This window comes from Hippocampus guttulatus, chromosome 13, assembly GCF_054856545.1.
Source record: "Hippocampus guttulatus isolate MCC_2025c chromosome 13, RoL_Hgut_1.0, whole genome shotgun sequence".
Classification (NCBI taxonomy): Eukaryota; Metazoa; Chordata; class Actinopteri; order Syngnathiformes; family Syngnathidae; genus Hippocampus; species Hippocampus guttulatus.
Window position 1 is genome coordinate 14,866,680 of NC_141273.1, and position 14,745 is coordinate 14,881,424.

General features: G+C 49.0%; 2 protein-coding genes across 5 annotated transcripts; one reads left to right on the top strand and one right to left on the bottom strand.

Moving 5' to 3' along the window:
* Positions 1-834: 834 nt before the first annotated feature.
* Positions 835-5,789, top strand: ccdc177 (coiled-coil domain containing 177). Of its 3 annotated transcripts, none has more exons than XR_015102700.1 (3): positions 835-1,165; positions 2,273-5,023; positions 5,506-5,789. XR_015102700.1 is itself a non-coding variant. In XM_086127703.1 (2 exons), exon 2 carries the CDS (start codon positions 2,279-2,281, stop codon positions 4,628-4,630), a length of 2,352 nt encoding a protein of 783 aa, XP_085983829.1. In that variant the 5' UTR covers positions 835-1,165; positions 2,273-2,278; the 3' UTR covers positions 4,631-5,789. The 3 variants fall into 3 exon arrangements, 1 of the variants encoding a protein (XP_085983829.1); XR_015102699.1 differs by having other exon boundaries at positions 2,273-4,919; XM_086127703.1 differs by having other exon boundaries at positions 2,273-5,789.
* On the bottom strand, positions 5,566-14,716 carry plekhd1 (pleckstrin homology and coiled-coil domain containing D1). 2 transcript variants are annotated; one of them, XM_086127704.1, is made up of 13 exons: positions 13,658-14,716; positions 12,647-12,740; positions 12,470-12,559; positions 12,256-12,332; positions 11,458-11,549; positions 11,291-11,343; positions 11,111-11,205; positions 10,784-10,877; positions 10,429-10,649; positions 9,770-9,902; positions 8,686-8,830; positions 8,467-8,610; positions 5,566-7,406 (listed from the first exon to the last, which is right to left on the bottom strand). In XM_086127704.1, the coding sequence occupies exons 1-13, from the start codon at positions 13,810-13,812 to the stop codon at positions 7,237-7,239; spliced, it is 1,563 nt and encodes a 520-aa protein (XP_085983830.1). In that variant the 5' UTR covers positions 13,813-14,716; the 3' UTR covers positions 5,566-7,236. The 2 variants fall into 2 exon arrangements, with proteins under 2 accessions (XP_085983830.1, XP_085983831.1); XM_086127705.1 differs by having other exon boundaries at positions 10,429-10,678; positions 10,747-10,877.
* Between the last annotated feature and the right edge of the window lie 29 nt (positions 14,717-14,745).

Sequence of the window (14,745 nt, forward strand, 5' to 3'; positions counted from 1 at the left end):
CCTAATTGGAGACATAGCTGGATCAGTGGTCACAATAAACGTCTTTGCACAACGAAAACAGCTATAGCTACACAGAGATAGAAATTGTAACTTAAGTCCCTGAAAGCAACATTAAATTTGCTACCTCGAGTGATGAGATACTAGATGAATTTTTTTTCCAAGAGCAAAACGACTTTATCATTAGGAACAACATCAATGTAAGCATATTGATAACAAAGCGAGGACTCTCTAATGGATTGATTCAAAAGCCTCCTCAAAACTCACTTGTATTCTTTGGCATTCGACTCAGCATGATTTTGGTTTGTTCTTGGTTTTACTGTTTGGTGCTTTCTACCGCCTTTATTACCGATTTGTCTTACTGTTTATTGTGCATGTTAAATTGCTCCATGTACAGCACTTTGTATGCAGCGATGGCTGTTTGAAAGTGCTCTATAAATACTGTTGACTTGACTTGACTTACGCGTTTCGCTGCTGAAACAGAACCCCGTAACTTAGCGTTCTACCTCTCTCTAGTGGCCATCAGCTGTATTACACATTGGTGGTGGGGGGGGGGTTCATCCGCTGCCTATCAGTATCGTTTCCATGATGGAAATGACAACATGGAAATTCCATCCATTTATATCATTTGTAAAAATGCATTTAAATTGGGTCTAGTAGGATGGACTATTTTTACCTTTATTAAAGTACAAGCAAGATTTAATGTTCTAGAAGGATCTCTGATTCGATTGGAAGAATCTCGCCGGCACGCATCAGGCGCGCCCCAGGTTAAAAGCGTGCAGCAGCCGCGCAGTCATTGGTCCATATTGCTGTCACTCTTGCGAGCATATTGAGATGAGAGCAGGCGGGGCCACCGCGCAGGCTGAGGCGAAGCGGCGGGGGGATGCTTCGGCACAAGCGAGGATTCGGGACATCATCGTAGAAAAAGCAGACATTTGGCTAGGGTTATATTTTCGCTCGGAGTGGAACCTCTGCTGGGAACGATCGATCTGATCCGCAGCCACCTGCGCGTCCGGGTGTCGAGATGGCGAGGCGGCGAGGCGCTCCGCGGTGGTGGGGGACAGGAGGGCCGACCGCCAGCTGATGTTATTATGCGGGGATCGAAACCCGCCGGACGGATTAAAGAGGAACAAATCACCGCTTCAAGCGACGTTTTGCAGACTGGCAGGTCAGCAAATATCTTTTGAATTATATTCACTTGGAATATGAGAATGTACTGCCCTCTGCCTCTTCACGTTTTGTCAATGGGAGTGTGGGTGGAGGTCCGAGGGCCTCATTTTATTGTAGGAGGTTTCTAGTAACATCATCCATAGAGGATGCAAGGCCTTCTCTATTGGGGACATATTACAACCACAGAATTCGATTGTAGATTATTTATTCATTCATTCATGCAAGATGTAATATAATCTCTGTTATATCACTGAGGAGTTTCATTTGGACGCAAGTGGTGCTTTGCCGCCAGAGTCAATTAGAAACCTTTTGGGCGCGTGTCCCTATCTACTTGGAATCTCCCTTTCAAGTATATTTTTAGTGCCCATTTCCCTAAATATATGTGGGATCATAATCTGACGAATGAACATAAAACCCGCACCAGAAGGCCTCAGACAACAGTGAACTCCCGCTATTCGTGATCTAAAGGGAACCAGCCGTGTTTGGTGATGAGTAAACTGCATGCGCCTTATATGCAGCGATCCTCTTCGTTAATTGACATGGAAATCGATGGATTTAGTGATGAAGTGCTGCTACCACCAGTGAAAATACAATCCAATTTGGGTCAAAAAGGGACTGACTGCATTTTGAGTTATTAATTTAACCCAAAAAGTTGGGTCAAATGACTAATCCACAAAACAATGCTAACATTTGGGTCGGTTTTGCCCAAAATGCCACAAAATTAGGCTCATTTAATTTCCAAAGTCTCTTTTTGACCAAATATGGGTTATTTTTTGACCCAATTGCTTTTAGAGTGCATATATGGTATTAAAACACCTGGATACTGTTTAGTTTGGGGGGGATGGGGGGGATGTCTCGTTTATGGAAGAGTGAAATGTGTTTTTTTCCTAATTCACTTGGCCTAGTAAATGGGCCAAAAATAGAGCTTTTGTTACAGGATAGAGGCTTGTGTGTGATGTCACTTCCCTAGAGGCGGAAAGTCTCATCTGCTGTTTAAAAAAAAAAATCACTGGAGTGAATGCACATGTGCAAGCATGAATGCATGCAGGCAACCCTCCCCCTACTGACCACTTAAGTGAACTCTCTTCCTGTTCCTCCATCTTAGCCGACGATGGTGGACCCCTCAGAGGCTGAGGAGCAGACCTCCAAGTCCATTGCCCCGCAACTGGATACCTCAAGCAGGGTTCCCGGAGAACAGCGCTTGCCGGACCAGGCGGATGGCGCCATCACAGAGGAGGAAAGCAACGTCTGCGATTTCCAGACGCCACCTACCAACGGCTCCCGGCGAAGCCCCTGCCACATCTCGTCTCCGGTGGCGGAGTCACCACCGCCGCCGCCTCCACCTCCACCTCCGGAACCCGAAGGCGACCTCTCACCCAAGCTCCACCTTGATTTGTACAACTTCGACTGTCCGGCGGCGGAGGGCAGCCGTTACGTGTTGACGAGCCCGCGCTCATTGGAGGCGTGCGCCCGCTGCGGCGTCAAACCCGTGGAACTGCTGTCCCGCCCGCTCTCCGACTTTGCCCGCGAGGCACCGGGTCGCTCCATGAGGGTGGCGACGGGTCTTTTCGAGGTCTACGAGCGGGACCGTCACGCCAAGCTGCGCCATTGCAGGGAAGAGCGGGAGCGGATCGTCAGGGAGGAGAAGCGACGGGTGATGCAGGCAGCGGTCAACAGTTGCATGTCGCCGTTGGAGCAGCACGAGGTCCCCACTCAGCCTCCGACACAAGAGACCCCCAGCTCAGCGACCGATCCGGATTCAGCTTCCAAATCGGCACCCTCACTCCAATGCAAACCAACCAAAGTCGGTTCCACAGGTCCCAAGCAGTCCTCTGGTAAAGTCCTGCGACCGGAGTCAAGTGGTCCTCTAAAGGTACTCCGCAAGTCTTCCGCGAGCAAACCTTCCAGCACGTACCCCAGACCGACACCGAAAGTTCCCGTCTTCGTCAGAGCCAAATCCACATTGACGCCATCGGTGTCAAAACTGAACGGCGCCGCGGGAGGAGGTTTGTTTTCGCACCACAATGGACACTCTCATCCCAAGTTGCTGGCGAAAAGCCACTCCTTGGAGTCCCTGCAGAGAAAGACTGAGCCAGTCTGCTCCTCCGCCTCCAATACCACCACCTGCACCTCCTCAGAGTCCGGAGCCTCGTCATACAGCTGGGACGGGCCGCGGGACCACTGGGCCAAAGCGTCCAGCCCTCGGACTCGGACGCTGGCCGCGTTCAACTCGCTGATGGGCCGCAGCCTCAGCCTGGGGGACCTGAGCCACTCGCCGCAAACCACGCAGAAGGTGGAGCGTATCGTGAGGGAGGTGAAGCGGCGGGGCCTGAACGCCGTGTCGGAGCGCGACCGTAAGATCGCGGCGCTGATGCTGGCCCGATACCAGGAGGAGGACATCATGAGCCAGACCCGCTACGTGGCCCACCTGCAGTGGGACAGCCAGCGGCGGATGGAGGAGCTCCGGCGGGAGCGGGATGAACGCGACAAGCAACGGGCGGTGCAGGAGGGCCAGCGGCTGTGGCAGACGCAGGTGTCCACCCGGCAACGGCGGCTCGGCCGCGAGGAGCGGCGGTTGGCCGCCGCCAAGATGCGGCAAGCCGAGGAGAGCGAGAAGCAGTGGCGCGAGCTCGCGGAGCGGCAGGAGCGCCACCGCCTGCACAAGTTGCAGCAGGCGGCACGCGAGGAGAAGCACAAGAAGTCCTTGCAGGAGCAGAACCTCAAGGCCCTGGAGGAGGAACGGGCAGCCGTGCTGGAGCAGGAACGCCTGCTACTCAGGGAGAAGCTCACCATGGCCGAGCTCAAGCGGCAGGAGAAGGAGCATCAGTCCCAGGAGGAGCGGCGGGGCCTGAACAAGGCTGAGCGGCGGCGCCACGCCGCCCTTATCCAGGAGATCACCCGGCGCGAGCGGGAGGAGTGCGAGGAGGCCAAGCGGGCGGCGCAGGAGAAACTCAACCGCTCTCTGGAGAACTACGAGCACATCGTGGAGCGACGGGGCCAAGAGCTGCGGGAGAAGGCCAAGCGCGAGGAGGACCAGATCCAGCGAGCCCGACGGGCCGCCGAAAACCTGGAGCGGCGGCAGCAGAGGCAGCTGGAGGCCCGCGCCCGCGAGGCGGACAAGCGGGCCCGACAGGCGGTGCTGTCGGCTGAGGAGCGCGCCAAGGAGAAGGCCCAGCGCGCCGTGCAGAACCGGCGGGAGAAGGAGCGGCTGCAGCGCCTCAACCGCCAACGCGTGGAGGAGGAGGAGCGGCAGCGGCGGCGCGAGCTGCTGCAGTCCATCGAGCGCAAGTTGGAGAAGAGCGAGCAGATCTTCAAGGAGAAGCGCGCCGTGCTGGAGAGCGCTCGCTCCGTGGCGCGCGCCTCCTTCCACGTGCGGGACAAAGTACGCGAGGAGACCAACGGGCGCACCTTTGACAAGATGGCGCTGGAAGCTCAGCTCAAAGCCGGCCTGGATGACAAATAGGACCAGTCCCTTCGAGATTTTGACTCTCCCCCTCACCCCTCGAAAACCTTTTTTGTTTTCACTTCCATATGATGAAAAAACTCCATCCATCCCTCTTTTGTGCCTCTTTGTGGCTCTTAAAGGAGACCCCCCCCCCCCCCCCCCCCCCCCGCAGGCAGCAGCGGAACATTAAAGGACAGGGGCAATTATTTTGGAAAATAATGCTCCAGGCCGGATGATGAATCACCAGACCCCCCCCCCCCCGTTCACTCGGATGTTCTGTGGGCCACGCACAAGCTCAGGGCTACAGGTAACCACTTCTTCTGGGACTGCTGAGAAGCAACTCCGTACTTTTGAATCCACGCTAATTTCGGTGATCAACTCAGAGAAAGGGATTTGCAGTTGCAAGGAAAAGTATGTGAATCATTTTCTGAGGGTTATTGGCGCGAGACAGGCTTCACTTTCTTGAGAATACAAAATTGGAGGGTGTTTTGTCAAGGGCGGGGCAGTTTTAATCGACACCTGCGTTCTTGTCTAATTGATTGGACTGAGACGAGCTTTTGGAGAAGTTATTAGCCTTTAGCCGAAGTTTCACATACTTTTTGCACCCTGCACGTTAAGTTAAAAAAAACAACAACAAACAAACGTGTAAACATCTAATAGTGGCACAGCATGTAAACATTGCAGGGTGGAAAAAGTATGTGGATTCTTAGGCGACAGACATTTCCATTGTTGGTTAAAGCTGTCATTTAAAAAATGTTGGGTTTTCTACCCTCGAGAAGGATTCCTTGATACCAAAGCTAACAACGCTTAGCTCACTCATTAAGTGGGAGCTGTTGACACCTAGCGGATATTAGCATTAGCAGCTAACAGTGTTATGCTCTCTGACATTTCAGGTCCATGAGATGATGAACCGAGAATGCCCTGGGGCAAAGAAGAACTCTCATGAAACTGCACAAATTTAAAATGTTTATACTTTTTGGGGAGGGGAGGTGCAAGGGTTCAAAAACAACATTATTAGCGTCAAGGGAGTTTCTTTTGCGTGTGTCCCGACCCTCCCAAGGCCTCCTCCATTCCTGTGTACACATGTTCAATTCAGGTGTGGCTACAACTCAAAACAAAACCAGTCGTGGCAAGAAAACAATCAAAAGCAGAATAAAGGTTTGTTTTTGTTTTTGGACGATGGATTTGCCTCATCTCAATAATGACACCGAACATCCTCTGTCTACACTGAACATATTGGTCGTGCGTCAGTTAGCCACATTAGCCCGCTAGTATTGGCCACAAGCTGTTCGTACTCCTGATAAATAGGCTGAATGTGGAGTAGAAACTGAAAAATATTTAAGAATTATCAGAATGATGGTAAAAATCTGCAAATGTTTGGGTTGCACTGGCACGAGTAGATGAAAATTCTCGTTGAATTGTCTCACATTTTGGGAGTCAAATTGCCACCGTTTCGGGGCAGTATGGAGCCCTCGCCAGGTTTATTTAGATCGCGCATTTCATAAACACAAGGAAACTCAATGTGCTTTATGTACAGTCGTTAAAATGTCAACATTTTAGAAGGAATTACAAACAAAAGATTTGAAGACATTTAAAAGTAGGGTACAGAAAGAAAGAGGAGATGACGAAAAGAGTGTAGCGTCCAAGAACAAGACATGCTTTTGGAAAAATGCTTTGAGCGACATTAATCATACATAGGCTAAGGGAGAGAGCATCGTTTTTAACCTGGATTGAAAAGCATTTACACTTTCTTGGTGGATTTTTCATCTATTTTTAATTCATTTTATTCACTCTGATCAAGTATATCAGCCGAGCATGAGAAGGGAGATTTTGGGGCGGTACATATAATGGAGCTTATTATTCATGGGGAAATTAAAGTAGCATTTGGTGTTAAGTTACTATGATGACATAAAGCCCCAAATTAAGGCTTCATGTGACCACACACGCACAAGAGAGTGCTGTTTTACCAACACACTCTCTGTGTAACTGTGTATTTTCAACAGGTAGGGTTTCTTATACGGGCGACGAAATGGGAAGTCAAGGATCCCTTCAACGACGATAATGATCACTTTTAGACTGAATCTAAATTCATTTGGATTCATCATTGAAATGATCACAAATAATCCATGTTATGACCACATTAGGTGGCGTCTGGGTTAAAAAAAAAAAAAAGAAGCTTTTAGGCAATTTAGTATTACCCGTTGTAGGACAAGTGTTTCCAATTTGGGCTAATTTGGAGCAAAATCACAAGTACGAACCTGGGAATTTCCCCCCAAAAGCCTGATTCAAAGCAAAATGGCCGACTTCCTGTTCAATTTCAGGCATGCTTCCTTGAGACTTTTTCGTGCATGCTGTCATGATGAGACATGTCCGCCCATATTCGTGTCGATAGGTGAAACTAGTGTCGGGGGGCCAAAGTTTTTATAACCGTCGAAGGGCCCTGGCACTCCCAAGTTCTATTAGAAGAGAGTATCTACGACAATAATCAACTATAATGTCACCCTAATACTAACCTGGGCCATGTTTGGTGTTTACATTCTGATCTCACAGGCGTGATTTCCCTCGCTGCTGAACAAACGCGGTTAACGTCTACCTCCGCGTGGACAAGTAGTCCGTCCGCCGTGTCAGTCTTGGTCAAAGCTGGTGGCGACGTCCTTGCGCGCTATGATCTTGTAGACGCTCTGCCGGAAGTTGCTGTCGCAGGTGAGGCGGCGCGCCGTCTCCCTCAGCTCCTCCATACTGCTGCCCACGCCGCCGTCGAGGCTCGCCGTGGCAAATGACTTGGAGTGTTTCACTGGGGGAAGAGAGTACCACACTCACGTTGGCGCACCACGGATGTACCGCATTTATATATTCGTGGATGACGCAACTTTAATGGGCCATGTTTGCATGGATCAAATTTAACAGCCAACACAACTCCTGTGTACCATATTTACATGTCTGACGCACCTCCAAGTGTGCCAAATTTAACATCCGGCACGGGTGCAAATCTGGCATGCCGTGCTGCGAAAAAACCTGCATAGAGGCGTGTTAGACTGCGTGTTGGGAATTTAGGAGAAAAAAAATGTTTAATTTAACATCTGACAAGACACATGACCGATATACCACATTTACATATTTAATATACGACAGCACACAATCGAACCAACACACCTCCAGTGCACAGAAAGTAACATCCGACACACCTCCAGAAATTTAACAGATGACGCATCTCAACGTGCCAAATTTAACATCTGACACATCTCCAGTGTACGATATTTACATGGTTCATGTCTGATGCACGTCTGACTCACCTGCAGTGTGTGCGGTGAACCAGTTACATATTTAATGTCAAATGCAGCTCCAGTGCACCATATTTAATCGCTGACGCACCTCCAGTCTGCCAAAACTGAATACCTGACGCACCACTGGTTTACTTTAATTCCATCTTTAATGTCTCACACAGCTCCAGTGAACCATATTTATTTACCAATTGTCATACTATCTCTCCTGCAGTGTACAAAATTTAAGGTCTGCAACATACCATAGTTACATATTTTGTGGCTGATGCCTCTCCGGTAAAACATAAATACATATTTAATGTCCAAGGCACCTCCAGGGTATCCAGGCGTACCCTCCGTGTACCATTTAGATCACATTTATGCACCGTGCACATACCAGACTTTGCACCTCCACTGTAACAAGGACATATTTACCATATTTAGGACCAATGTACTGTAATTACATCATGAAGAATTTATTCGCCCACGCATCTCCAATCTTTTAATGTCGTTTGGATTTACCACCAGTGTGTTGTGTTGATGACGCGTGTGACACATCCCGAACGAGAACTCGACGGCGAGCGTATGACTTACACCAGTGTCGTCTTGAGGCTCTCCTCTGGACGCGGCAGCTCTTGATCCTGCGCGCCGCCGCCTTATGGAGGTAGACGGCGTTCTTCATGATCGCCGGCAGCTTGGCTTCGATCTCGGCTGCGCAGATGCACTCCTCGAAGAAGCCTGAGCAAAAACGCCGCGACGACGTCAGGAAGGCGTCGGTAACGCACGTCGTCGACGTACGTGAACTCAACTCACGCCTCAGCTGAGTGACGTCGCCCCTCATTCTCTGGTCTCGCTCGCTGCTGCGATCCAGAGAGTCCAGGCCTATCTCCAGATCTTGGAGGGCCTCCTCGGCCTGCTTCAGCCTCTTCTCCAGCTCCATGCGAGACTCCATCTCCGCCTGATAGTGAAGAGTTTAAGGGTGATGGTGAAAAAGTAACTAACAGTAATACAGTGATGACAGGGACTAGGTCCTGGGTCCAAATAGGGGGGGGGGGGGGGGGGGGGGGGGGGGGGGGGGGGGGGGGGGGGGGGGGGGGGGGGGATGCAACAAAGTGACACCCCGCCCCCTAAATTATTTATTTTAATTGACTATAAAGGGGGCCCGTGATAGAGTAGTTTAGCTCGTCAACCTCACAGTGCACACGACATGGGTTCGATCCCGGTCTTCCTGTGTGGAGTTTGCATGTTCTCCCCGTGCCTTCGTGGGTTTTCTCCGGGTACTCCGGTTTCCTCCCACATTCCAAAAACCTGCATGACAGGCTGACTGAACACTCTAAATTGTCCGTAGGCGTGAGTGTAAGCGCGGATGGTTGTTTGTCTGTGTGTGCCCTGCGTTTGGCTGGCAACCGGCAACCGCCTACTGCCCCAAGACAGCTGGGGTAGGCTCCAGCACCCCCCCCCCCCCCCTTGTGAGGATAAAGCGAATCGGAAAACGGATAGATGGATGGAATTGACTATACACATGAATTTACAAGTGCCGCAACTTGGACATTTTTCAAGAGCTTCAAGCATTACGCCACAAGATGGCGACAGCACACTTGACAACATCAAGTCACTTGATGTTCATGGTCAGTTCATGTTTGTCACATCTAGTGAAATATCTGATCTGTGCTTACATTTTCAGGTTCTTAGGGCAGCTATTGTATTTTGATAGATGCCTCAGCCAAGGGTGTTTAAATCATTTCTAAACTGCAGCGCTCAGTCAATGAAATGATGGCGAAGACGCCGCTGAATACTATACAGAGTCGGGATAGAAAATGACTATTATTGAGCTAGACAGACCATTTACTGTAGCAACACTTGGCCATACTACAGCCCGTGTGTGTGTGTGTGTTACCTGCAGCTCGGCCTCGGTTTGCCTCTTGTCTGCGGTGAGCTGGGAGAGCGACTGCTGCAGCGTCGTGGCCTGCGACGAGTAAAACTCTCGCTCCTGCTGCAGGACTTCTGCCCGCTGCTGATTCTCACGCAGTCTGAAAAAAAAACAACCGTCAACACGAGATCAGATCGTGAGATCAAAACACTGGCCCACCGAGACATTGAACATGAGTTAAGAGCCGACGTTGACTGCATGAAAGGGGCGAGTTTGGAACAGGAGCCTCATGTAAGGTGGACTTCTGCTTCCACCTTCTGGCCTCTCTAAGCATCACAACAACGACAACAACAGGTGATGAGTGCTTCCCGGTCAATAAAATCTGTCTGGAAGCTGACACGCAATGCGTGTATCGCAATCAATACCCCCCCCCCCCCCAACCCGCCCCATTAGCATTAGCATTTGGCGTTGTAAATTATGAGCAGGAGAAAGCGAACATTTGTGTTTAAGGACCACATTTGATTTTGAGAGTGGACAGAGGGGCAACACAAAAATAATAATAATAATAATAAAGTAAAGTACCGGTAATTATACTTCGACTGAATGTAATATTTTGGCTATAATTAATCTTTTTTGTAATTAATATGCAGCCCTGAAAAAAAAATTACAAAAAAAAAGACTCTTACTTCTCATCTGCTTGCTCCTTCTCCTTCAGCAGCAGCTTCATCTGCTCCTCGATGTGGTGCAGATCCCGCAGGAGGTCCAGGTTCCCAAGCTCCTTCCTGTTCTCCACCACTTCCTCCTCCTCATCATCATCATCATCATCATTCACCTTCTCCACCTCCTCCTCCTCCACCTCCTCGGCCTCCAATAGCTCCAGAGTTCTCTGCTTCTCCTGTGAGAGTTGCTGCCAAAACACTCGAGAGGTTCGAAAACCTTCCCCCACCCGTTTGTTCTCATTGATCCTGAACACCAGCGATGTCACGGCGGAGTTGTTGGGTAACGCGTTACGTCAGTGTTGTCGATAAAGCTGTCACGTACCTCGATGGACTTCTGCAGCATGACCGTCAGGCCGCTCAGCTCCGCCTTCTCACTCTCCACACCTTGAAGAGACTGAGTTGTGCCGTCCAGGTCGCTGTCGGGGACCGAAAGCAGAAGGTCACTTTTGTCATCCTGGACATCCACGCGCGAGCAGAATTGATAGTGGGGCCAAAAAAGCCTACTCGAACACCTAAACGTTATCTGAGGTTGGCCAGAGTGTGCATAGACCAAGGTTATTCAACAAGAACTATTGATATAACCAAAACTAAAATGAAAGAAAATTAAAACTTCACAGGGTCTTCTAATCTATCACTGCTACTTCCTTACAGTTTAATTTGCTCCTGCTCTGCCTTGAGCTCCATCACTACTTCCTCGTACTTCATCTTCTCTTCCTCTAGAACCTGATTGAGACGCTCCAGCTCCTATTCGAAAAAAAACCCCACACATTTACACACAAACATAAACGTGGCTGCACAAAAGAGGATTGTTTAAGAACGAAAGTCTGACTTCTCTCTGTGCTCGCTGGTGGGTGAGCTCCTCCGTCTCCTCCATCAGCTTATCTGCAGGAGGAACACATTAGATCGCAACATGCTTCGAAAGGACTTCTACACAGTCACACACACACACACACACACACACACACACACACACACAGTCACACACACACAAATGACCGAGGTACTCCTGCTTCTCCTTGGCCAGCTGAAGCCCCTGAGCCTCCAGACTTTCAATCATGGCCTCCCCGAGCTGAGCGTTCTTCCACGTGCTGTCGATAAAAAAAAAAAAACATAGCCACAGTCATCGAAAATGCCAAATGACGCACAGTGGTGTCCAAGCAACCCGCTTATTGCCACTCCCAGTTCTCAAACTAAACTAAAAAGAAGAAAGAAAAAAAAAAGAACGACACCTTGTGTATTTAAAACAAGCACATATCTTGAGCTCAAGGTCTGCTAGCGTCATGGAGCAACATTAGCGAAACAAATAGGCACCCAGCTCAAAGGGGGCGTTTGGTATCTACCAACTGAAATCTGTGGTAATAATGTAAACGAGTAATGATGTACGGTAATTAGTAGCGTATCACAATGGTTGATTACTTCATTGGAAAGCTGACATCATCCACTTTTTGACTATGCCAAAACCTAATTTTTGAAATCTGGATCAAAGTGACTCGTTTTGCTAAAACGGGTCACATAGTCTTTATCCTCCTGGAAGATCCACCAATATTACTGTCTCCGTGTGTATTGGTAAGGCTGTATGACACTGCCCTCAGTTGCTCAAGGTGCACAGCATACCGTTGAATGAAAGCCCCCCCCAAAAAATTGTCAGGGAACAAATTATTGGCTTTCCATTCCTTTCAATGGGGAAAGACGATTTGAGAAATGAGTGTTTTGAGATACAAGAGTTGTGCCAGAACAAATTAAACTCAGATCGAAAAGGCACCGTCGTCGACAGTACTTAATGGAGTTTCTTACACTTTGCCCGACTCCTGGAGCATCTCCATCCAGTGCAGCTGCTCTTCCTCACACTCAGCCGCCACCACGACGGTGCCCTGGTTAAAACGACAATGTTATACTCCATAGGGAATCTTCAAAATATATTCAAACACTACGAGGCCTTTTCCCATCGCAGGGTTATAATGGTTTGGGATTATTCACTATTGTTGAAGTTGTCATTAAAAGTGTTCACCGAGAAGTCTTCCAGGCTGATGACGAGGCCAAAGGGCATGCCCATGTCCTCCGTGGCCGACACCACGCATCCTCCCAGGGGGATCACTCCCTGATACGACAAACACACACCATGAGCAAGCACTTCTCCCCAGATGGGGGGTGGGGGGGGGGGGAGATTAGAGGGACAGAAGTTGACCTTGGGGTGGATGTTGAAGATCCTGCTGCTCTCGAAGCTTCTCTTCTCGCTCTCGGCGTAGTAGAGCAAAAAGCTGTCTTTGATTACGAAGAATCTTTTGCGAGACAGAGCATCCGTCACTTAACTCAACCTCACCTCAATTCCTAGAGCATTTTAGAACAACCATTGCGGCACACAAAGTGCTGTCTGTACATCGAGTAAAAATAAATAAATAGTCATACAATAAGTCACAGAAATAAGACACTCCAACATTGTTGAACCGCAGCGCGAACAAGATCGGATGGTTACATTTCTTGAAATAATCATCATTACCCTCCGAGAAGAAATATAGCTTTGTTGCAATATTATGACTTCTTCCAACAAGTGATTTCATCATTGTATCGCTTAGAATCCAAATAAGAGAACAAATAATCTGGGAGGATGACTGTTTGGGGAGGCGGGGGGCATATTATTTTAAGGTCTTAAGACAATTCCCCCCCAAAAAAAATAAAATAAATCAGGTAATATTACCGTCCTTCATTAGAAAAAAAAATACAAACTTCCCATCACACGATTTTTTTCCCTTATTCATTACTGAACAATTTTTCTTTTAGGAATATCTACATCGTTTTGTCTTATTCCATGCTCATGACTTTTTTTTCCTGTCAACTCAATTACCGGTACTTGAATTAGCGGGGCTGCATGCTGCAAATCGACAAAAATAAATAAATAGGTGCCACGACCTTCACCACCCGCCGAAACGATCGCGTAGCGCACGCTGCAAATTGCCTTAGGCCGTGATGTCTTCGCGGTTACATCACCACCGTGCTGTGTTTACATCAGACGACACTCTGGCCGGATTGACAAATTATGACAAACACGTGTTGCGCGAGCACGGCTGAAAGCCTTTCATAACGGATACCAAATAAATCACCAATCCTAGAGAGATCCGTTTCTGAAGTATATTGAATCGCTTGTGGAGAAGCAGCACAAGAATGAAGGATGTCAATCAGAGTTGCAGAAAGTTCTGACCTGCGGGACCACTTGGCCGAGGGTCGCCCGAAGGGTCTCTTCCACAGGACGCCGTGCAGCTGCACCTTGGCGCTGATGTCCAACGCTTCCGAGTCTGACTGCTCCATGGACGACCAGGGCGAGAACGCAGAGCTTCTGGACGAGGACGGGAACATCCCGCCCGGCTAAAGAGGAGGAGGAGGAGGGGGAGGGAGGGAAGCGCTGGAAACCGAATCACATCCGTGAATCCATTTGAAAGAGAAAAATAGTCGATGACAATTTACCCGCTGCACACGAGGATGCTCCAAACTCCTCAATAAGTCAGTGAGGCGGAAGGATGCAGATGCCAATACGCTCGTCAGCTGGAGGCGGGGTGGGAGGATGTAGGTGGGGTGGGGGGGGGTTGATGAGCACGGATGCTGAAAAGTCAATTGCGCTCCAGCCAGTAAAAGCTGCGCTTCAGATTACTGCATGGGAGCAGTTTAAGAGCAGCATTATGACTTCACTGAGGCTCAACGCATGCAGCTTCAGATTAATGCTCACAACGTGGACCAGAACACGGATCGGAGCAGAACATGTGTCCTATTGTACCAAAACATCGGGCAGACCAAAGATACTCGCGCACGGGCCGGAACATATTTGAACGTGTGGCACAACATTGCAAAACAGGGGTCAGAATGGACCATAGCAAAAAAACAGGGCGGAACAAGATATTTTTGTGTGGTTAGGCTACATGGGAAAAACACCGAAACCAGTGACGCATGTCGTGAAAGCCAGAGAAATTGAGAATGCTCTTCCGTTAGATGGCGGAAGGTCAAGGACAAAAAAAAAAATGGGAACCTGTGGATCCAGTATCCGCATGTTGCCATTCATAGATTTTGTCTGTGTGCTGTTCATTTTTCTTTTTAACGTACAATTGCCGCCGTTTTGGGGACCGCCGGTTCAGAACATGTCAAGTGAGGTGGCGGCACATGTGCAAAAAACCCCGTGTGAGAAGAAAAAAAAAAAGTACAACACATGAACATGTTCGACGTCAGATTACAGATAATGTTGACAGCTCAGCATTAAGAATATTAACCTCCCAACCTCGCCCCCCCCCCCCCCCTTGT

What these genes read in the sequence shown, in the direction of transcription:
- plekhd1 (XM_086127705.1), bottom strand. Translation starts at nt 13,812, where the DNA reads ATGTTCCCGTCCTCGTCCAGAAGCTCTGCGTTCTCGCCCTGGTCGTCC. An exon ending in TCTTCAACATCCACCCCAAG is followed by an intron (nt 12,560 to 12,646) that starts GTCAACTTCTGT and finishes TTGTCGTATCAG; the next exon opens with GGAGTGATCCCCCTGGGAGG. An exon ending in CTCCAGGAGTCGGGCAAAGT is followed by an intron (nt 11,550 to 12,255) that starts GTAAGAAACTCC and finishes TTTTATCGACAG; the next exon opens with CACGTGGAAGAACGCTCAGC.
- ccdc177 (XM_086127703.1), top strand. Translation starts at nt 2,279, where the DNA reads ATGGTGGACCCCTCAGAGGCTGAGGAGCAGACCTCCAAGTCCATTGCC.